The 23,393-nt window shown below is 41.7% G+C and overlaps 1 protein-coding gene across 2 annotated transcripts in view; it reads right to left on the bottom strand.

Annotated features, from left to right (window-relative positions):
* The window catches only part of znf512b (zinc finger protein 512B), a 166,346-nt gene that overhangs the window by 59,331 nt on the left and 83,622 nt on the right, over positions 1–23,393 (bottom strand). For both annotated transcript variants that reach the window (XM_060937895.1, XM_060937896.1), the window contains exon 4: positions 18,134–18,342. In XM_060937895.1, coding sequence (XP_060793878.1) covers positions 18,134–18,342 — 209 coding nt within the window. The remainder of the gene's footprint in view (positions 1–18,133; positions 18,343–23,393) is intronic.

The raw sequence follows: 23,393 nt of genomic DNA, 5'->3' as shown, positions 1-23,393 counted from the left end.
AACATGAAAGAAAATCAGTACTTGCTCAACTAAATGAAACAGGATATTTTTGACATGTCAGACTACTATGTGTCTATCTTAGGACTTCCTGATAGAGAATTTTCCTGTGTTCCTTACAAATATGAGCTTCAGTTATATTTTAAGCATATAGCCGCCAAGTACTGCTTAATTTTAATTTATGGTAAATAAATGGTGTTTCCTTGTTATCTTGGTGACTTATGTCCGTTGTCTTACCTGTCATGACATTGAGATATATCATTGTAGATAAGAACATTTAAATATGCTTTTAAGTAAGAATGTATCTTTTATTATTTTTCAAGAATTATTATTATAGCATTTTTCAAAATGTTACTGTTATTTCACCGGTTTGTTTACATTCTAAGCGGAAATTATTTTGCATAAAGTTTTGTACAAAGTTTTTATTTATCAAATTTGAAAAAAAATTGCTCTGTTTCTCAAAATCCAGTGAATGTGGATAGAATAAAATAGTTATTCCACTATTTGCACCTTTAAAATGGTAGGCATGTTGTGTAAATCAAATGGTGCTAACTCCCCCAAAAATCCATTTATATATATATATGTGTGTGTACTGTATATATGGATGTGTGTGTCTGTGTTCAATATCATATTTCATACCATACACTTTAACAGTGTACTGTATGAAAATCAGCATATCCAAACACCAAAATACTGCAAATAGCCCAAAAATATGTTTTGAACTTGAATTCTTTTTTTTTCTTGAATTTTTTTTACTGGGATGGAGTATGTTTGATGCTGCACAAATTTAATGCTTTAGCCAGTGTAGATAGTACACATCAGGACTGAACAAACAGGTGCTGGAGATGTCTCGAGTGATCGATCACATATCCGTGACAGTTATCTTTCAAACCTTGTTCGATTATTCTGTCTAGCAGTTCTCTTGTCACCGTGTGGATGATAGCCCGCATGGTGGTGCACCCGTCAGTTTTATCATTCATTGACAGATAGGTCAGGGTTTTTCTTTTTGTTTTTTGTTTGTTTGTTTTTTTACAGGGGTTTTACTGATGTTTTCACCACCTTCAAATACAGAATGGGCAGCGTTACTGTCAGTCATAGCAACAAAGTAAAACATGGGTCTGAGTTCACAATCCATACTGTTTGCTAATGGTTTTAAGCTGGCATGTAGGAAAATGTATAAGTCGTGAGGTGGAGTCTTGGAAAAAGGTGGGGTTTCTGTTCAACGCTGAAAGAGCAGTAAATGGTGCTCTCAGAAGAGAAGGTGTAGACCCTTCATTTCTTAGTTTTTCTCCAAACTTTCAGAACAATTCATCGATCTCTTGAAAGTATGTTGATAGATCATGCCAGTTGGTTTGTTCATACCTCACTTTGCAATTTTCTTTTAGTATTAGTAATACAACACTGCAGTTCTGGTTCATGGAGAAATTTGTTGCGCTCATACAGTGTGTGTTGTGGAGATGTATTGCTTTTCCATTCCTGTACATGTCTGGTGAAAAGAAATCCTTCCTAATAATATAGTCAACGTTTTTCCATCATTCACAAAGCTTTTTTCCAGTCATGCTGATCAAAAATAATCATCTCAGTAGCACTGCTGCAGTGGATAAGGCCAGGTATAGACACAGTGAAAAGCACAACAGTCCCTTTTTTCTCATCAACAGAAAATCCAGCTGTGTAAGCAGTCAGTAATCGCCAATACTGACTCTTCTCATGATTTGAAATTTCTCAAATCTTTCCAAAGTAGAATTAGTTTATTCGGTGTGTCTGGACAAGCAGCCACATTTGAGCACTCAAAGAACCAACAGCATTCTACATCTAAAGAAGTAAAGTATTTGAAAGGAAAATGTTTGGGCATATGTACAAATTTTTTTATTCTGATTGATCAGAGTAATTAATTAAGAAAAATTAAGTGTGTGTGTGTGTGTGTGTGTGTGTGTGTGTGTGTGTGTGTGTGTGTGTATACACTAATTGATTCAGTATGCTAGGTCTGCATTTGTCATTAACCATAGACATTCTTTAATATAACTCAGCTATATGCATAACAATTATATTATTGTTTCCTTAAAATTGAGCTTTCGAACTATGAACCAGGAATCATCATTTTGTTGGATGATTGACACATGATTATAAAAAAAAATCTTTAAATTAAAGCAGTGTTTCTCATACTTCGTTTACACGTAGCCGGGTATTTATGAAAACGGGTATCTTCTCCTCCCCGTACTAGAAAATAATTCCGTTTACACAATGCTCAAAAACAGCCAGGGAAGGCTGTCAAAAACATGTCAAACAAATAGAAAGCCAACCAGAGATCTGAAAGCCAAGGAGGAGGGACCGTCAGATCACAATGCTAAAACTCCGTTTTCCCCATAACACGGAGAAAACTCCGTTTTCCACTATTTACACACAGGCATGAAAACGGAGTTTTCACAAATCTACACTTTGCCCGGAGTTTTCAAAAGCAGCCGTTTTCAGTGACTGAAACCTCCGTTTACGTGTAAATGATGGGTGCAACCGCATAAATAAATATCCGTTTTTATAGATACCCGGCTACTAGGGTGCATCAGTTGCCCCCTAAAAATGAAAAGTTCCTCCGATCATGATGCATTTTTGTTTTTATGTTCCTTTTGGTAAGAAAACACACTGGGTGAAATATTTTGACAAAATTCAAAAGTTTAATGGTGGCACCAGGAGCTCAAAGTTATGGAAAAAGCTGCTATTTTATGACTTTTATGACAAAATTTCGATCACTTTTCATGAAACATTATGGCACCTTATAGAGTATACCAAATATCTTAGATACACATTTTTAGTACATATTCTAAATATATTATCAAGCACAGTTTGAGTTTTAGCTGTTCACTGAATCATTGTTCAACTACTTTTAAACAATACAAATGTATTATGAATCACATTAATGCTTCTCAATCCCTTGCAAAGGTTCTTAACATAATCTCTGGCTCACAAGAAATCAATAAATGGAGTCCAACATTGTGATTCAAACCTTACGCGAAAACATAAAATAAGTGTTTTTTGGCAAAAAATGAACCTCATGGTGCCACCATTAGACTTTTGAATATGGTCAAAAAATTTTACAGGATGTCTTTATTGGTGAAAAGGAACACCCAAACAAAAATGCATCAGATTTTATGAAAGTGAGGGCAACTGATGCACCCTACCGGCTACGTGTAAACGGGGTCTCAGTCCTCCTCCTGGAAGCCCCTTGTCCTGCATCTCTTCAACCTATCCTTGCTCCAAACCAAACACACCTGACTGAAGTTAGTGTGATTAACATGCTCTTGATTAAATCAGGTGTGCTCAGCTAAACAAAAGTGCCACTGATGAGTTCAGTCAGGTGTGTAGAGCAGGGAAAGATGGGAAACATGCAGAGCAGGGGGCCCCCAGGAGCAGGACTGAAAACCAGTGACTTAAAGTATGTCTTAGAATATCAGTGATGATGTTTGTGTGGGATATAAACACACTGGCTATCCCTTCCCCTGTCTGGCCCACCCTCCCAAAGTTGAACGAATTGTTTGTGTATGTATGTGTGAGTGAGTGAGTGAGTGAGTGAGTGAGTGAGTGAGACAGACAGACAGACAGACAGACAGACATGAATATGAAACCCTGGATCCTTCCTCCCGCCTGTGTGTGTGTGTGTGTGTGTGTGTGTGTGTGTGTGTGTGTGTGTGTGTGTGTGAGAGAGAGAGAGAGAGACACAGACAGAAAGACAGACACGTAGGCAGATATGAAACCCTGGATCCTTCCTCTGGCCTCTGTGTGTGTGTGTGTGTGTGTGTGTGTGTGTGTGTGTGTGTGTGTGTGTGTGTGTGTGTGTGTGTGTGTGTGTATACTTTTACTTGCTACATATTGAGGACCAGAACACGTTTTTAACCAACAGAGTTAGGACATTTTTGGGAAATTAAGACATTTTGGTAGGTCCTCACTTCTCAAAGGGCTGTTGGGGTTAGACATTTAGTTGTGATGGTTAAGGTTAGAGTATGGGGCTAGGGAATGCACTGTCAATGAGTGTCTGCACAAAGATAAGTGTGTGTGTGTGTGTGTGTGTGTGTGTGTGTGTGTGTGTGTGTGTGTGTGTGTGTGTGTGTGTGTGTTCCTTTCAAAGCGATTGGGCTCAAAATGGTCCTTGCAAACAACAGAATTTCTACAAAAGGAGAATGCTTCTAAACCGGGACCTGTTCCCAAGTTGTGTAGCCACTGTTTAGCAAGTCATTTACATTGCTGGGTTGTCAACAACGTAACAATGTAATGCAAAAAAAATTAAAAATGCTTTCCTTTATTAACCCCTTTGTTGTTTTTGCACCATTAACTTTGCACCCCGCCATTTCTCAACAATGTTTGGTACATCCGAGTACATCCATCACGCCGTCAGGAGCAGTGAGCCAATCAACACACAGGAAACCTATCAATGATACTATGTCATGCTGACCTTCAACTCCACCCACAAAATGGCAAAATGGCTGTGCCCTTGAGCGGAACTTAAGTGAGCAGGAATACAAAATAATTTTAAAACACTGCCTTATGCTACACAGTGTGACAATACAGGGTAGTCAAAAGGCATTTGTGCAAAATATGTAATATTTCCAGCCTATGTTTATTTTTTGCTGCGGGTACCCTATAAAATGGAACTTCCGAAATATTATTGCCATGTCAAAAGGTCAATGACAATGGACCATTCATGCAGATAGGGGGCGCACCTTTATTAAAGTACTTACAGCAAACAGAAATATGTAAGTTGACTATATCCATCAAAAGAACTTCAGTCTTTTGGCTGTGTCCAAAACTCTGTGCTGGATACTGCTCATATACTAATCTTGATGGAAATGTATTGAGTCATATACAGTACATGAAAATTTTTAATTTTCCAGTACATGACAGTTACCTGGATGATTACTCTCGTGAAAATTTCCAGAATAAACCCAAAGCTCACTTCATCGGCTACTCCATCCCATGATGCAATGCACTGACCTAAAAGTTATGAATTTCACATGTATTGCTGTCAAGTTGATCAAGTGGAACGCATGTTTTTCAGAAGTTGAAAGATCTTGGACGCAGCATAAGTCTGCCACCAGCTCCCTGTGTGATACTGACTGTGATGGCACAGACATACTATTTTATAGTATACTACACGGAAATTGTCATACCTGCATACTATACAGTATACTAGGGTGGGGATTAGTGTGTAGTACACATTGTATCTTGGACCAGTATGCAGTATGTAGCATTCCAGTACAGAGTTTTGGACACAGCCCATGCATTCTTGCTCTGGGTTCAACGAGTAACTGGGATGAACCATAAAAGCTCTCTCTCTCTCTCTCTCTCTCTCTCTCTCTCTCTCAGGCTGATCACCATGTACAATCTGGCTGAAAAGAGGAGGCCTATCTTTCTTTCATCTGAAATAGTAATGAGAGACATGCTTTCTCCCTATAGTGTAAAATCAACCAGTGCTACATAGTACCATTGCACGTTTTTGTCGTTCTTTTTTTGTGCAAGTTTACTTCCATATGTGAAACAGTAGCTTTCAGTTACATTCAATTATGCTAGACCTCTGTGAGTTATGAAGCTGACATTGTCAAGAAGCAAATCCATTGATGAATCAACATGCAAAATGCATATGAAGACAAAGTAAATCATGCTGCACCGCCACTCATCAGCACCAAATACTGAACAAGGACCACTCCCTCAAAGGCCGCATTGGCACTCGATCACACAGATGCTTCAAAGGCTTGAGCTGCATGCTTCTCATCCATCCATTATCTCTAGCCGCTTTATCCTGTTCTACAGGGTCGCAGGCAAGCTGGAGTCTATCCCAGCTGACTACGGGCGAAAGGCGGGGTACACCCTGGACAAGTCGCCAGGTCATCGCAGGGCTGACACAGAGACACAGACAACCATTCACGGTCAATTTAGAGCCACCAATGAGCCTAACCTGCATGTCTTTGGACTGTGGGGGAAACCGGAGCATCCGGAGGAAACCCACGCGGAGAACATGCAAACTCCACACAGAAAGGCCCTCGCCGGCCGCTGGGCTTGAACCCAGGACCTTCTTGCTGTGAGGCAATAGGGCTAACCACTACACCACCATGCCACCCCTGCATGCTTCTCATGCTTGTAACAAACTAACAACTAGTAAAACTGTCCATCTGGGCAGGAAAATATATTCACTTTTATTTCTTTCAAAGTTTTACTATGTTGAGTAATTTGAAGCTGCAAACTGTTAGTTAAAAATCATCATTCTATTAAATAAAGGGAATCACATGCACGAATCTCCTAATAGCTTTATTCCCATTAACATTACTGTGCTTTGGAACTTATTTTGTCATTGAAAATATTTTTATAGTTTCTGTTGCTAGCCATCCTATTGTTCTCCTTGTTTCTTATGTGGTTTGTGGAAGTTCATTTTTTATAAGTGCAAAAGTGCACACAGGCACAGACATACACTCTCTCTTTCCCTCATGCACATACACACTCACATTCCTGCCACCCCATTGACCCCCTCATACCTCCACGCTCACTGAAAACCATATATTTTCCACTATTATGCTGTAATGGTATCATTTGGGAATGGGAGCAAAACAGTAAAGTCAAAATGTTAATCTATCTGCTGGCAACCTTGTAACATTTATGGGAATCTTGCCATGGCTCAAGTGGGAATCAGAATCATTGGAATAACACACTGTGACTGGCCGTGATATTACTGGCAATAGCATAAAGGATGATGTAGTGATGTTGCAATGGAGCCACTCATACTGGCTCAATGTAAAGCAACCACCAGCAAACTCAAAACAACAAGCAAAGAAAATATCAGCAGATCTACGCAAAAATGCTACAAATAGCCTTTGCTTGAACAAAGCAAATCTTAAGAAACAGGAAGAGAACTCTCTCAACAGAGATGTGATGCAGCTCAACTGGTGCTATGCTGCTAACTAGCTAATGTCTCAGCTTGGGCTTTTCACAACAATGGACTTGCCACCTAGTGAATTGTACATTATATCTGGTCTCATGCTCCGCAGCATTTGTTTAAATACAGTTAGTTGGGAACTCACAATATCCAGTACTTTTCTGTTATTTGGGCGGCACGGTGGTGTAGTGGTTAGCACGGTCGTCTCACAGCAAGAAGGTTCTGGGTTTGAACCCAGTGGCCGGCAAGGGCCTTTCTGTATGGAGTTTGCATGTTCTCCCTGTGTCTGTGTGGGTTTCCTCCGGGTGCTCCGGTTTCCCCCACAATCCAAAGACATGCAGTTAGGTTGACGTGGGGCGGCCTTGGGCTGAGGTGCCCTTGAGCAAGGTACCGAACCCCTGACTGCTCCCCGGGCACTCTGGGCTGCCCACTGCTCTGGGTGTGTGTGCGCGCGCGTGTGTTCACTACTTCAGCTGGGTTAAATGCAGAGGATGAATTTCACTGTGCTTGAAGTGTGCATGTGACGAATAAAGGTTTCTTCTTATGGACAACTGAGTAAGAATGAAAATTTGCTATCAACTGCATGTTGTTGTTTTTTGTATGTGAAAGGAACGCCACACACACAACTCTTCTTTTTCTATCCCCATTTAGAATTAGCTTCACAGGCAAGTAGCTAGTATATTCTTTTCTCTTTTTTTTAGATTTTTCCACAATTTTCTCCCTAATTTAGATATGGCCGATTCCCACCCGCCAGATAGGTCCTTACCACATGACAGCTATTTAATGTCACTTTTCTGTGCCTCAGAGAAAGCACACTGTGACATTGGCAGACCAGCAGCCCACATGAACAACTTCACAAATGCTCCTTGCCACGCTGCTGCAGTAGTGCTGAAAGGACATCGCCTTTTTCTCCCCTCAGTGGCGATGCTGAAAAGACAGCGCTGCTCCAGCACCACTGTTACAAACACAGTACACATGGCAGAGGGGCAGGGAAAACGAATCCAGCATAGCTGGAGCTTACTAATCAGCAATCCCGCTCACCCTCCACGAGGCACAGGGAGGATATAAAAGGATGCCATTCTATCAGACAGGTGGATAGGAGGATGGTGAGAGGATGTAATGAATCTGAGCCACTCTCTCTGTCTGCCAACAGATTCCAGCTCTGACAACACTCACTGGATCACTGATGGAAGCTGTTCTCCTCCATAACACCTCCCCTGAGTAGCAGACCCTCAACAGTCTCCCAGGGACGTTACTCCACTTGGGCACAAAGATTCCACAGCACCTCACATCTTCACTCCCTTTTCCCCACACCCTGCCACATTTGTAAATAAAAGAGCACCTTTTTTCTTACACCTAACACCAGTCTCCTGCCTCTGTCTCTGAACCTGAACACTAGGGGGCACCATACTGGTGGAGAATGCACGCAGAAGATGCAGACACAGACCCAAACCCCCATGTCCTGGATCCAGTGGTGTGGCATCTCCTCGAGGTCAGTCTCCAACAGTCACAGCTCTCCCAGGAGATGGCACGGGGCCTCCATGTGGCGACTCAGGAGCTGCTGTTCCTCAGACAAGCTGCCCCAGCTACAGCAGCATCCCTCCCCGACCTGACCCGGGATGCCCAATGCCTGCTCATGAAGTTAATTGCCGATGACTATGTCAAGGCCTTTTGGGGCACATTTGAGAAGGTTGCTACTCAGGAGGACTGGGCCCTATGGGACTGGTCCTGTGCCTTGTCCCCTCTACTCACCATGGAGGCACATTGGGCCTACTACACACTGTCCAACGAAGAGGCTGACAACTACACCACCCAAAAGGAAGAGGTCCTGGCCCACTGCAAGCTCTCCTTCACTCAAGCCACCTCCAGCTTTCACCTCTGAGTCGATCAACCTGGCTGGGAACCTTGGGGATAAATGAACACACTTCTGCACATTGCCTGAAGGTGGCTCCAGCCAGACCAGCTGATCCTCCTAGAGATAGTGGAACACATCACCTTCAAAAAGTTCCTAAGGGCCCTTCCCGGAGAAGAAAGAAAAGCTGTGGCATTAAGTGCACGAAAACTCCCAGGGACATGATCAAAGCTCTCAAGAGCATCATACCCACACAAAGGGGTCAGAGACAGCCACAACATCATGACTTCCACTGAGAGCTCTGCTGCCACTCCAGTGCAGCCCCTGGGAAACCGAGAGGGACACAAGAACAGCAACAACCCAAGCCTATGCCTTCAGACAAGCCCATGTCCACTGAAATTGACAGGGCCTCTCTTTCCAAGATCCACAAGCCTTGGTTAGCTGGCTGCGCCATGCATGATGTCCTCTGCACCAGCACCCCCACCTTTACCCTCCAACTAAATGGGAAGCCAGTCACAGCCCTGTTGGACTTGGCAAATGCCATCACCCTAGCTTGTCCATGAGTTCTGGCCACTGCTGCCAGATTCAGAGGAAACTTGGTGGTGACACGTGCCCACAGGGATGCAAGGGAAGTTCCTGCTGGTGAGGTACAGGTGGACAGCTGGAGAGGTGAGTGGCCACTAACCATCTGTCTCGTCCCAGATCTGTCCATGTCCTTGCTTGTAGGAAGAGACTGGCTAGGGTTCTACCATCCTGCACCCAAAAGTAGATGAGGGGCTACCCAGAGATGTAGGCATCAACACTGAGCTCCAGCCCCTGTGCGTGCTGCCCTCCTCACCATGGAAGAGGAGGCAGATGTCGAGGTCAGGTCAGAAAGTGAGTACAACTCCCTCTCTCCATTGTGTGTTACCAGGCAGCCTGAGAGGGGAACTTTGGTAGGGAGCAGAAGGGGGACGACCAGCTGAAGTACTGCTGGAGGCAGATGCTACAAATAAATGGGAACATGAACCCTAGCCAGGTGCTTCCTGTGGCCTACTTCCTCATCAAAAATGAACTACTCTACTATCATTGCAGCCACTGCAGCAAACCCTGCAATCTCCTCATCCTGACCCACACAAAGATTAATACTGTCATGCACCTGGCCCACACCCACCCATTGGGTGGCCACCTGGGACCCCTGAACACCTTGTAGAAGATTCAGGACTGATTCCACTGGCCAGACACGGTGGCAAAGGTACACAACTTCAGCCAAAGATGTCCCCAATGTCAGACAGTGACTCAATATAAGCCAGCCCCGGCACCTTTCATTCCCTTGCCCATCATAAGGGTCCCATTTAAGCAGGTAAATATAGACCTGGTAAGGCCACTCCCAAAGTCCTCCCATGGCCACAGATACATACAGTGGTGCTTGAAAGTCTGTGAACCCTTTAGAATTTTCTATATTTCTGCATAAATATGAGCTAAAACATCATCAGATTTTCACACAAATCCTAAAAGTAGATAAAGAGAACCCAGTTAAACAAATGAGGCAAAAATATTATACTTGGTCATTTATTTATTGAGGAAAATGATCCAATATTACATATCTATGAGTGGCAAAAGTATGTGAACCTTTCAAAATAATTAGTTTTCTTTTGTTTCAGACATGTAAAAGCTTTTTACCTTTACCTGACATGTTTCGACGGTGTAACTTCCGTCTTCATCAGAGGGTCACCCGGATGTTGGTGTGTGACATGCCTTTATAATCAGCTGATGTTATGGAGGTGTGACCTCCCTGTCAATATTGACAGGTCGGTCACACCTCCCGCTGTCAGTGTTGCCCCCTCAGGACGGCGCTCCAGGTGTGGGAGAGCATGTATGCCCCCTCATCCCTGTTTATTGTTCTTGGGCTACGCTTTCTGATTTCTATTGACTCCTTAATCCAACGGTGGTATCTGTTGTTCTCTTGCTGTATGATCTGAGCATTGTCCCAGTCCATTATATGATTTTCCCTTCTGCAGTGGTCCGTTATTGCTGATTTCAGGTTCTCTTGCATAGCTTTTTCTTTTATTGTTCTTGTTTGTCTCTGTCACACAAACTGTCAGTTGTCAGAACACTCTACGAACGTGCATCAATCATAACCGACCCCACAGAACGTGCAACAGAAGAACAACACATACGGCAAGCTCTGATCACATGTCAATATCCACCATGGGCCATACACAAAGGCGCACAACAAGTGAAAACAAAAGAAAAGACGCAGGAAAAAGGAAGAAAACAGACAACCCAAAAACAGGAAAGTAAAGCAGTAGTGACTCTACCATATGTCAGAGGAGTTACAGAACAAATCCAAAGAGCCATGAAAAAACACAACATAAGGCAAGGCAAGTTTATTTATATAGCACATTTCATACACAGTGGCAGTTCAATGTGCTTTACAGAAGTAAAAGCAGAACAGTAAACAATAGAAAATAAAATTACATAAAATAATTGGGGAAGAAAAATAATAAGAATAAAACAATAGTAGAAATAAAATAATAAAATGAAATAAAGTTCAAAAAAGGAATCAACCTCGAGATTAATTATTATTATGGGTTTAACTCATAAAGCGCGCTCTTCCCGTGGCTCTTCCACGAGGATCACCAAAAATCGTCCCGCAGACAAAATCTACGAGGATCACCAAATAAAATCGTCCCGCAGACAAAATCTACGAGGATCACCAAAAATCGTCCCACAGACAAAATCTACGAGGATCACATAAAGCGCGCTCTTCCACGAGGATCACCAAAAATCGTCCCGCAGACACAATCTACGAGGATCACCAAATAAAATCGTCCCGCAGACAAAATCTACGAGGATCACCAAAAATAGTCCCGCAGACAAAATCTACGAGGATCACAATAACAAAGAATTAAAGTAAAAGAAAAATTATTAAAATCCAAGATTAAAAAGAAATTAAAATAAAGTAAAATCATTAAAATCAAAATTAAAAGAAATTATGTTAAAGGAAATTAATTACTTAGGTAAAAATTAATCAAGTGAAAGCATCTGAAAACAGCTTTGTCTTGAGCCTGGATTTAAAACTAACAACAGTAGGAGTATTTTTGATATCATCTGGAAGTTGGTTCCAAAGCTTAGCAGCATAGCAACTAAAGGCTGCTTCACCACACTTCGTTTTGACAGCTGGTATTACTAGCAAGTTTTTCTCTTGTGATCTTAGAGACCTAGTTGGTGCATATAATTGAAACATATCCAGTAGGTAGCTGGGTCCCATCCCATTTAATGTTTTAAATAGAAGAAGTAGTGCTTTAAAGTCAATTCTATAGCTCACTGGGAGCCAGTGCAGAGACCTTAGGATTGGAGTGATATGGACTACCCTTTTTGTTCTTGTAAGAACCCTTGCTGCTGCATTTTGGATTAGTTGAAGCTCTTTGATGGTCTTTTTTGGAAGACCTGTGAAAAGGCTATTGCAGTAATCAACCCTACTGGAGATGAAAGCATGAATAAGTTTTTCTAGATCATGTTTTGACATGAGACCCCTGAGTTTAGAAATGTTTTTTAGGTGATAGAATGCAGACTTTTTTACCACTTTCATATGACTGTTGAAGTTAAGTTCGCTGTCAATAAGGACACCAAGGTTTTTGACAGTATCCTTTGCTTTAAGCCCCTTAGTTTCAAGAACAGTGGCAATCCTAAGCCTTTCCTCCTTTTTGCCAAATATAATTGCTTCAGTTTTATCTGCATTCAGCTGAAGAAAATTGTGAGACATCCATTTGTTAATTTGGTCAATGCATCTATGAAGAGACTCAAAAGGGGCATAGTCATTAGGTGACATAGCTAAGTAAAGCTGAGTGTCATCTGTATAGCTATGGAAGTTTATTGAGTTATTCTTAATAATTTGTCCAAGTGGGAGCATATAAAGGTTGAATAGTAATGGTCCCAGGATTGAGCCCTGGGGAACCCCACAGTTCAAGGACACAGGTGATGAACTGTGGCCTCCAATGGCCACATAAAAAAATCTTTGTTGTAGGTAAGATTTTAACCAGTTGATTACTATACCAGTAAATCCAACCCAATGCTCCAGTCGATGTAACAGTATGGAATGATCTACCGTGTCAAATGCAGCACTTAAGTCTAAAAGCACCAAGACAAACATACAAACATACAAACACCCGTGAAACCACACACCAAACTATGACAGCTACTAGTTCACCCTAAGGACAAAATCGACCAACACAGTAAATGTAATGTCATATATGAAATACCATGCCTGTCATGCAATAAAACCTACATTGGGGAGACAGGAAGGAGTTTTAGTACACGAAAAAAGGAACATAAAAAGGAATGTGAAAAAGTAACAGAACAGAGACAAACAAGAGCAATAAAAGAAAAAGCTATGCAAGAGAACCTGAAATCAGCAATAACGGACCACTGCAGAAGGGAAAATCATATAATGGACTGGGACAATGCTCAGATCATACAGCAAGAGAACAACAGATACCACCGTTGGATTAAGGAGTCAATAGAAATCAGAAAGTGTAGTCCAAGAACAATAAACAGGGATGAGGGGGCATACATGCTCTCCCACACCTGGAGCGCCGTCCTGAGGGGGCAACACTGACAGCAGGAGGTGTGACCGACCTGTCAATATTGACAGGGAGGTCACACCTCCATAACATCAGCTGATTATAAAGGCACATCACACACCAACATCCGGGTGACCCTCTGATGAAGACGGAAGTTACACCGTCGAAACATGTCAGGTAAAGGTAAAAAGCTTTTACATGTCTGAAACAAAAGAAAACTAATTATTTTGATTTAAGAAGAAGACATAATGAACGTAATATATTTATTTATGTGAACCTTTGTTTTCAGTATCTGGTGTGACCCCCTTGTGCAGCAATAACTGCAACTAAACATTTCTGGTAACTGTTGATCAGTCCTGCACACCAGCTTGGAGGAATTTTAGCTCATTCCTCCGTACAGAACAGCTTCAACTCTGGGATGTTGGTGGGTTTCCTCACATGAACTGCTCACTTCAGGTCCTTCCACATGATTTCCATTGGATTAAGGTCAGGAGTTTGACTTGGCCATTCCAAAACATTAACTTTATTCTTCTTTAACCATTCTTTGGTAGAATGACTTGTGTGCTTGGGGTCGTTGTCTTGCTGCATGACTCACCTTCTCTTGAGATTCAGTTCATGGACAGATGTCCTGACATTTTCCTTTAGATTTCATTTTCCTCAATAAATAAATGACCAAGTATAAAATTTTTGTCGCATTTGTTTAACTGGGTTCTTTTTATCCACTTTTAGGACTTGTGTGAAAATCTGATGATGTTTTAGGTCATATTTATGCAGAAATATAGAAAATTCTAAAGGGTTCACAAACTTTCAAGCACCACTGTATTGGTGGTAGTGGACTATACCACGAGGTATCCTGAGGCCATCCCCCTGTGCAAAGTAATTTCCAAAAACATTGTATGTGAGCACATGGTCCTCTTTAGCCGAGTGGGAGTCCTGAAGGACCTGCTCACTGACCAAGGCACCCCATTCATGTCTAAGCTGATGTGAGACTTATATCAACTGCTGCATGTAAACTATCTGGAAGCCTCAATCTACTATCCCCAAACAGATGAGCTCATCGAGAGGGTCAATCAGACACTGAAAAGGATACTGCGATGAGGGGTGGACAAAGAAGGCCAAAACTGGGACCTGCTCTTACTCTACGTGCTCTTCGGTGGTCAGGAGACCTGCCAGGCCTCTACTGGCTTCACCCCCTTTGAACTCCTGTTTGGACGCAGACCCAGGGGCCTGCTCAATGTGGACAAAGAATCCTGAGAGGAGCAACCCTCACCATTCTACTCAGTCATCAACTACATGCAGGAACTGCAGGAGAGAATCGAGCTTCCAACATGAAGGAGCACCTGCAGGCGGCCCAGAGAGAAAAACAGGTCTACAACTGCTTGGCTCAGCCCTTGGAATTCCAACCTGGGGACCACATGCTCCTCCTTCTGCCCAGCAGCACCTGCAAATTTTCTGGCCTGCTGGCAAGGTCCCTACACCGTCACAAAGAGAACAGGCCCAGTGAACTACTGCTTGCCACAGCCAGGTAAAATAGCTACTGACAAACTGCACCATGTGAACATCCTGAAAAAATGGACTGACACAGTGCCGGTGTTCTCAGCTCTCTCTAGCCCCTACATAGGCACCCTGAACAAACAGTAAGTCCATAAGGAAGAGGAACTCACACCAACAGAAAGACAAGAGTTCAAGGAGCTGGAGGAATATTTTGGGGGCATGGAACCCAGGTGGACACACATTCTCCAGCACAAGATCAAAACACTTCTGGATCCACCAAAGGCCCTACTGGGTCCCCAAGGCATACCATCAGGCTATAGAGGCAGAAGTAGCCTGCATGCTCCAGGCTGGGGTCATCAAGGAGTCCACCAGCCCCTGGTCCAGCCTCATAGTCACAGTCCCCAAGCCCAACGAAAGTCTGCAGCTGTGTAATGACTTCAGGAACCTGAACCAGGTCTCAGTGTTTGACAGCTACCCCATGTCCCAAGTGGATGACCTCATCAAGCACCTGGGAAGAGCCCAATTTATCTCTACCCTCAACCCACCAAAGGCTACTGGCAAGTTGTCCTCACCCCCATATCTAGACCAAAAACAGCCTTCAGCACCACCACAGGTCACTGACAGTACTGAGTTCTCCCCTTCGGCCTCCATAGGATGCCGGTGACCTTCCAGCTCCTGATCCTGCAGTCCCATCGGCCTTACGCCACTGCATATCTCAATGATGTGGTCATTCACTCACACACCTGGCAAAAGCACCTACACCAGCTCACTGAGGTATTGGGTGAGCTCTACTGAGCCGGGCTAAGAGCAAACCCCCATAAATGTCACCTGGGGGTACCGCATTGGTCATGGTCTCATGAAGCCCCAGGAAAGGAAGATCAAGGCTGTCAAAAACTATCCCTGACCCATGACAAAGAGCCAGGGTCATGCCTTCTTGGGCTTGGCAGGATACTACATGAGATTTATGCCTAACATCTCCTCTATAGCCTCCCTCCTCTCAGACTTAACTAGGAAAGGAGAGCCTCACAAGGTATGATGGACTATGGAAGCCAAAAGAGCCTTCCAAACATTGAAGATGGCCCTCACCAGCTCTCAAGTGGTCATAAACCCAGACCTCTCCCAGTCTTTCATGGTGCACATCAACACCTCTGAGACTGGCTTGGGTGCAGTTCTCTCCCAAGAGTTCAACAGGGAATAGCATCCAATTGTCTCCATGAGTAGAAAAATGACCCCTACTGTGCGGTGGTATGCCGCCATGGAGTGAGAAGCCCTTGCCATCAAATGGGCTGTAGAAGAATTGCAATATTATCTCACTGGTCATCAATTCATTCACATTACAGATCATGCCCCCCCAGAGTGGATGGCTAAAGCTAAGGACTTCAATATCAGAGTAACTCCATGGTTTCTTTCTCTGCAGGACTTCTCATTCCAGATCAAACATTGAGTGGGGGTCCACCATGGAAATGCCAACAGCCTCTCTCGGAGGGATGTGTTCTGGACCCAGTCTTCCACACTTGCTGGCTCGGAGCTGAGGAGGGGGTACTGTGACATTGGCAGGCCAGCGGCCCTCATGCACAATTTCACAAGTGCTCCTTGCCATGCTGCCACAGTGGTGCTGATTCTCCCCTCTGTGGTGGTGCTGAAAAGACAGCACTGCTCAAGCATCACTGTTGACAAACACAGTGCACATGGCAGAGGGGCAGGGAAAACTAATCCAGCGTGGCTGGAGCTCACTAATCATCACTCCGGCTCACCCTCCATGAGGCACAGGGAGGATATAAAAGGATACCGCTCCGTCAGAAGGGTGAGTAGGAGGATAGTGAGAGGAAGTAATGAATCTGTGATATTCTCTCTGTCTGCTAACTGATTCCAGCTCCAACAGTGCTTATCAGCTCACTGAGGGAAGCAGTTCTCCCCTACAAGACCGCCCCTGAGTGGCAGCCCCTCAGCAGTCTCCAAGGGACGTTCCTACACTTGCGCATGAAGTTTCCACAGCACCTTGCACCCTCGCTCACTTTTCCCCCACATTCTGCCACATTTGTAAATAAAAGAGCACCTTTTTTCTTACACCTAACCATACACCTAACTCCTGCGACTGAGCCCAAACACTAGGGGACATCACAATGTGAAGAACTGATACTTAGGCAATGTTGGTGACCACGTAACACACTCGGAGGAAAATGCTATCTACCCGCTTCCGGATGCTTGTAGCTCACAGACGCCCATGATTAACTAGTGTTGCTGTAATTAAGAGAGAGTATACCACCCCTCCCTCCAATTTTGCTCTCTTGAGCGCCCAGCCACAGATGGCTGTGGCATTATCAGGATTTGTACTAGCAATCTCCAGATAATAGGGCGTAATTTTAATTTATAAATTCAAAACTTTAAAAGAGTATAAATAAAATTCAAAACTTTAAAAGAGTATATTCTAGGAGACTGATTAACCAATGAGACAGATAATTTTATGAGACTAATTAATTACATTTACTGTGAATCATCTTGTGAAGGTGGAGGCGGGGTCGAGCCAGTCTGTGGACGGAGAGAGCAGCCGGGGGAGGTAATTGGAAGAGGGGTCGCACCTGCAGGTTTAATTAATGAGCGTGCTCTGTGTCACAGTGAATTTCAGAAAGTATAAGAAGGGGAGAGAGTCAGAACCAGCACAGAACTACGTGTATATGCATGCCTGTGTGTGAATTTAGTGCACTGGAGTGTGTCTCAGTGTAAGACATGAAAATAAAAGTCAGGCTGAAAAGCGAAAATAAAATTAAAGTAACAAAATAACCCTCCTTTCCCCGTCTCTTCAACCTCCCAAACCTCACTCTGTTACGCATCTATATTGCTGGTATGTACTTTGCATTTCCAGTGCTTCCTGTATAGTCAGCCCCATTTCTCCTATAATTATCATTGTGAATGTTGCTCAGTGAAAACTGATTTAAATTTTGACAGCTAATGAAAATCCACCTCTGTTTCTCTCTATCATCTTTATATTAACTATAAAATTTGTCCATGGCATGATATGAAGCAAGTCCATATTATTACACCTACAGTCTAACAGCAAAACTAAAATACTGTATTAAAATATCGCATGTAGTGTATTATATAGAACTGTTACTGATAACTAAATACCTGTAAATATAGAAATTTTTGGCATACGTGTAAAGAAAGCATCTTTTGTAAGTCAAGACAAATAAATAGATATTTGTATGTGCCAATGTCAATTTTATCAGGTATCCAAATATTTTAGCAAGACGGTTGGTTTAAAATAAGTGGCATCAAAGGTGAAATGTTGGGCTGTTATAGTGCTTCTCTCACCTTTTTTTGGAATTTTCCTTTACAGGGTGTTTTTGCAGTTTGGGCTTGGTTTTCGGCTCAGAAGTTGGCTCCATGGTGACTGCTATCTTGCTCCCCATGTTGACCCTCTCTGAATGGTTCCACATCTTGTGCTTCTGCAGGTGCACTTTTGTGGCAAACATTGCTTCACAGTATGGACAGCCATAACTGAACTTCTCTGCCACAGTTTCCTGATATACATGAGTACACACAGACAGTTCAATTACTGCCAGTTTTACTCATTATTTTTATGTAGTGTAGTTTTAGCCAAACCTCTAATGGTCATATAGATTGTTTTAGTTTATTTTACTCTCACAACAGTGACAGTTAATCATTCAAATATAGTAAAATATTACATATGATTTGATGATGTGCACATTCGTCATTCTATTACAGAACAAACTGCAACTAAATAATTTCAAACAGAATATTTACAAAACATTGCTATACAGAAAAATAAGGCTTATGTTAGTTTTTCCATTCACGTACAAAATGAGAAAATGTTAAATATGCAACTGAAAATGGCCTCTGAATTTGCCACTCCATATGTTTATCCAACAACTGTGCATTTGTGCTGTATAAAACAGAAACTAAATTATAAATTTTTTGACCTGGGCTGTTAGTCAGCCTGCCATTAACCTCACAAAAAACATGTCTGTGAAGATTCGCAGTCATCCAGGTACATAGTAATCTGTGGTTAGTAGAAGAGAGCAACTGGACTTGCTAGTTTCTACGCACTTTGGGATGAGATCCCTTCGACTGGTGCGGAAGTATGAGAGGACTTCCAGAAAACTGGCAGACATCTTAGCCAGAGAGGATCGTTCATTTTTGTCAACCTGGAACGACCATCACTGAACAGAGGTGGGTGTCTAAGACATCTTTTATCAGCCACCTACAATGCAGCCATCAGAATTCTGATTCGGATTCTATGATGATCCATGAGAGGATAAATACCTGATACTCCCTATTAGTCAGACGGAACTAAGGAAGCCTTTCGGATAAGAGGTGAAACGTTTTTCAAGAATCTTCAAGCAAGTCCAGTTGCTCTCTTCTACCAACCACAGCTCACAAAAAACAGTTAGCTGCATTTATGCTGCATTTCAGCTGTCAAAGGAAACATTTGCAATTTTTTTTGTTTCTCAGCCTGTACAATACAAGCAGCTCAAGTGAATCAGATACTTTTAGTAAACTGGAGCTGCAAATTAATGGGTTGCTGGGTGACATCACTGGTTCATTTATTCATTGTTCTTCAATACTTCTTCAATACCAGTTTATCCTGGTCAGGGTCACGATGGATCTGGAGCCTATTCTAAGAACACTGGGAATAGAGACAGACTCTGAAAGGGTCACAGGTCATCATGTACACACATTCACATACTCATTTATACCTACGGTAGGGATTACAAAGATCAGACATGAAAACTTTGAATATAGTAATAAATCTGGAAAATTTCTAGCTAAATTCATTAAATGAAAAACAAAAATCTCTGTCATTAGCAGCACATCAGGAAAGACCATAAAATAATAACATTAACAAAGCACTAGTAACAAAGCACCAGTTTCTGATGGCTTTCCTGGTGAATTTGGTAAGCACTTCTGAACTGTACTAGCACCACTGTTTATCAGCTTAATAATAATATCAGATTAATATCTGATGTTATATTTATCAGATTACTAAAAGACCATAACAGAACTAAAATAAATGGAATATGAGACGACCTACAAAAATGAATACAGCCACTATCTCATGGCACCTAAAACCCAACAAAGACCCACCTTACCCCTAGTTATCATACATTATAACTCACTGAAACCAACACAAAAATATAAGCAAACCCTAGCTGGGCAATTCCATGTAAATGTCAACCTCACCATGCAAAAATAAAGCAACATGTAATCCATCAAAACCACTCCCAGAGATATCACCTAGGCCTGTATTTTACAGATGTGAATAAGTTGAACCAATTTGTAACCAACCTAATATGTCACTGTCAGTCTTTCTTTCTTATAATGTAAAACCCAAGCTAAAATCAACTTTGATCATGTACAATTCTATATTATTGCCACAAGCCACAGAAATGTATGCTAAAATCCACAAAACAGCAAAACAATAGCCATCCTAAATATTATTTAAGAACTTTGATAGTTTTAGCTGATATTTAGAGAGTTTTTCAAAGGGTTATGGTGGTTAAATTGCTGATTTTCTAAACATATGCCATGTCTATTTCAGACGCGTCACATCCATAACGGAATTTCGTCACATCCATAACGCTGACTTTTCCTTCCGAAACTCTGCATGAAGTACAAAATATTTTAAACAAAGATTTTTTAATATTCACTTTGGACCCCTCTATCAAATGGATATCTCCATTTCAACATTAGGTTTACAATTTCACAGAGTTTGATAAAAATGTACAATCACCCAAGAAAAGTGATACTTTTTCTGTCACATCCATAACGCATCTTTTATTGGCATTTTCTGGCATGCCCTAGATGTACTATGGGAATTGTTCTTGTTCTATCACTTCTCCAGTATGGTACAGCCTTAAAATATGCAACACCTGTTTAAATACTGGGAGACAATAAAACATGCACTGGGTCATTTGTTGCCATTTTGAGTTCAAGTGTCACGTCCATAACGCTGGAATTGCTCAGCTACCAGAATAGAAACTGTTATTTTGTCATTAATCCAATGAATGACAGATTAAACTGACAATCAAATACCAACATGTGCAGACTTCTCCACCTGATACATTTTTCATTACATAAAAAGTAGAATCAGCAGTAGTAACACTTAAAGTAAAGGTCTTCAACAAAGTGAATAGGAAATTCTTATTTGCCTCATTAAATAAATTAGGCTTCAGTAAGTCATTTATTTTATTGATTAATACTTTCTACACTTCACCTAAAGCAACAGTTATCACTAATGAACTAATCACAGTTTCACACTGCGCAGGGGTCACAGGCAAGGACGCCTGCTCTCTCCTATCCTATTTACCATTTTTGTCTAACCATTAGTTGCAGCTATATGACAAAATATAAACATTAATGGTATCCAGACATCAAACATGCAATATAAAATCTATCTATATGCTGATGATGTTTAATTCTTCCTATAAATAACCTACAGTCATAATACAATAAACTATCCATACAATTGAAAAATACTCTAAATTCTCCAATAAACTGGTCCAAATCCACTATGTCCCCTCTCAACATGAAATTACAGACAAGACTCTATCCATCCCTACTGAACATATTAAAAATTTAGGTTTCAAAATTCCCTCTCAGCTGTCAGAGCTAAACAAATTTAACTCTTCCATTAATGAATACAATAAATGGTGACCTCCAACACTGGATAAAGCTTTCCCTCTTTCTTACTGGCAGAATATCATTAATAAAAGTGACAATACTATGCAAAATAAATTACTTATTTTCAGAGATCTCATTTCAGCAACCTTCTACCTGGTTTAAATCAATAAACTCGCTATCATTTCAAAATTCTACTGGAAAATTAAACTACCCAGAATAAAATTAACCACCCTAAAATGACTGAAATCTCATGGAGGCCTAAAAGCCCCAAACTTTCAACAATATGTCCTCCACCAACCGCCTTCGATACATGATCAAATGAGTAAAGCTCAATCAGACCAATATGGTTAGAAGCAGAAAAATCACAAAGCAAAGAAACTGGAATATCAGATCTACCATTCATCAGCCTAAAAATGTACTTCCCCCAATCAGTATCAGTTAATACAAATATGTGGACACCTGACCATCATACAGGCCATCACTAAACTGTTGCCACAAAGTTGTAAGAATGCAACTGTCTGCTGTACTGTTTTCCTTTACTCAGTGTTGCATTTACAAGCGTAAAGACACCAAAAAAATGGTCAGTTGTTTATTTAGTTGTTAAACTGGGAAATCAAACAAATGAACACATTAATTCTGTTACACAGTCTCACAGTCTGCAATACATGCGACATATTATACCCATGTGCACAAATAAATATGTAGACACACACTGTCATGCAAGTATTTATTCTTTTTTTTCCTGCCCATATGATCATTAAGAGGGGTGGCATGGTGGTGTAGTGGTTAGCACTGACGCTTCACAGCAAGAAGGTTCTGAGTTTGAGCCCAGTGGCTAATGGGGGCCTTTCTGTGTGGAGTTTGCATATTCTCCCCATGTCTGCGTGGGCTTCCTCCGGGTGCACCGGTTTCCCCCACCGTCCAAAGACATGTGGTTAGGTTAACTGGCTACTCTAAATTGTCCAAAGGTGTGAATGGTTTAGAGGAGAAAGCCTCTATAATAATCCAGTAGAAGGCAATGGGAAACCACTACTGTAATACTTCCATAGAAACTTTGATGCCATCAGGCAGAATGCTGAAGAAGAATAGAAGATGATAATTAGGGGGCTGTCCATGTGAGGTGGCCATAGTGGCCCCTTACTCCTATTGGTCGATTTATACTGCAGCACAGGAAATCAAAGGAAGGGCATCCATATCTGTCTGATTTCCATTAGAGAATTTCTAAATATGTAGCCAGGCTCTGACTACATCCCTCTACAGCCTGAAACCACATAGGCACTATCATATGGGCAGAGAAATACAAAAATAATGTGGTAAAGAATAAATACATAAATAAAAGAATGTTTCAAAGAATAAATAAAGAAATTAATAAATATAACTAGAAATAAATAAAGTATATATTTCATATATAGGTGCAGCGTTCCAGGTTTCATGTGAACAGAATACAGAGGCTAGAAAGAAAAGGCATGAAGCACATAGCAACCTCAACAACCACCACGGAGTTAGTGGGAAAGGGCTGGTTAAGTACTGCAAGGTTGATGAGCAAAGTGGGAACAGGTGTGGGAATGTCCGTGGGGATCTGGTGGAAAACTTGAAGATGGCAGATCTGGGGAGTTGGAGGAAAGCACATGGCCTGGGAGAAGTGAAGGCTGTGCAATGCATACAGCTGGGGGAGAGCGTGTGGCTGAAGAGAGGGACTGAGGAGCGGAAATATAGGCTTACCTGGGCGCAATCATTTTCAAGTCAAGTCAAGTCAAGTTTATTGTCAAATATGCTATACATGCTCGACATACAGCACAGATGAAATATCAGTCCTCTCTGACCCACGGTGCAAACAGGCAATGCAATAAATAAAAACAGAATAATTGAAAAAAAAAACAATATAAACAGTATAAACACTCTAGATAGGAACTAGACATAGACTAAACAC

Source organism: Neoarius graeffei, chromosome 13 (assembly GCF_027579695.1).
Source record: "Neoarius graeffei isolate fNeoGra1 chromosome 13, fNeoGra1.pri, whole genome shotgun sequence".
Classification (NCBI taxonomy): Eukaryota; Metazoa; Chordata; class Actinopteri; order Siluriformes; family Ariidae; genus Neoarius; species Neoarius graeffei.
The sequence above is the reverse complement of the archived record's forward strand: the minus strand, read 5'-3'. Positions and strand labels throughout refer to the sequence as shown.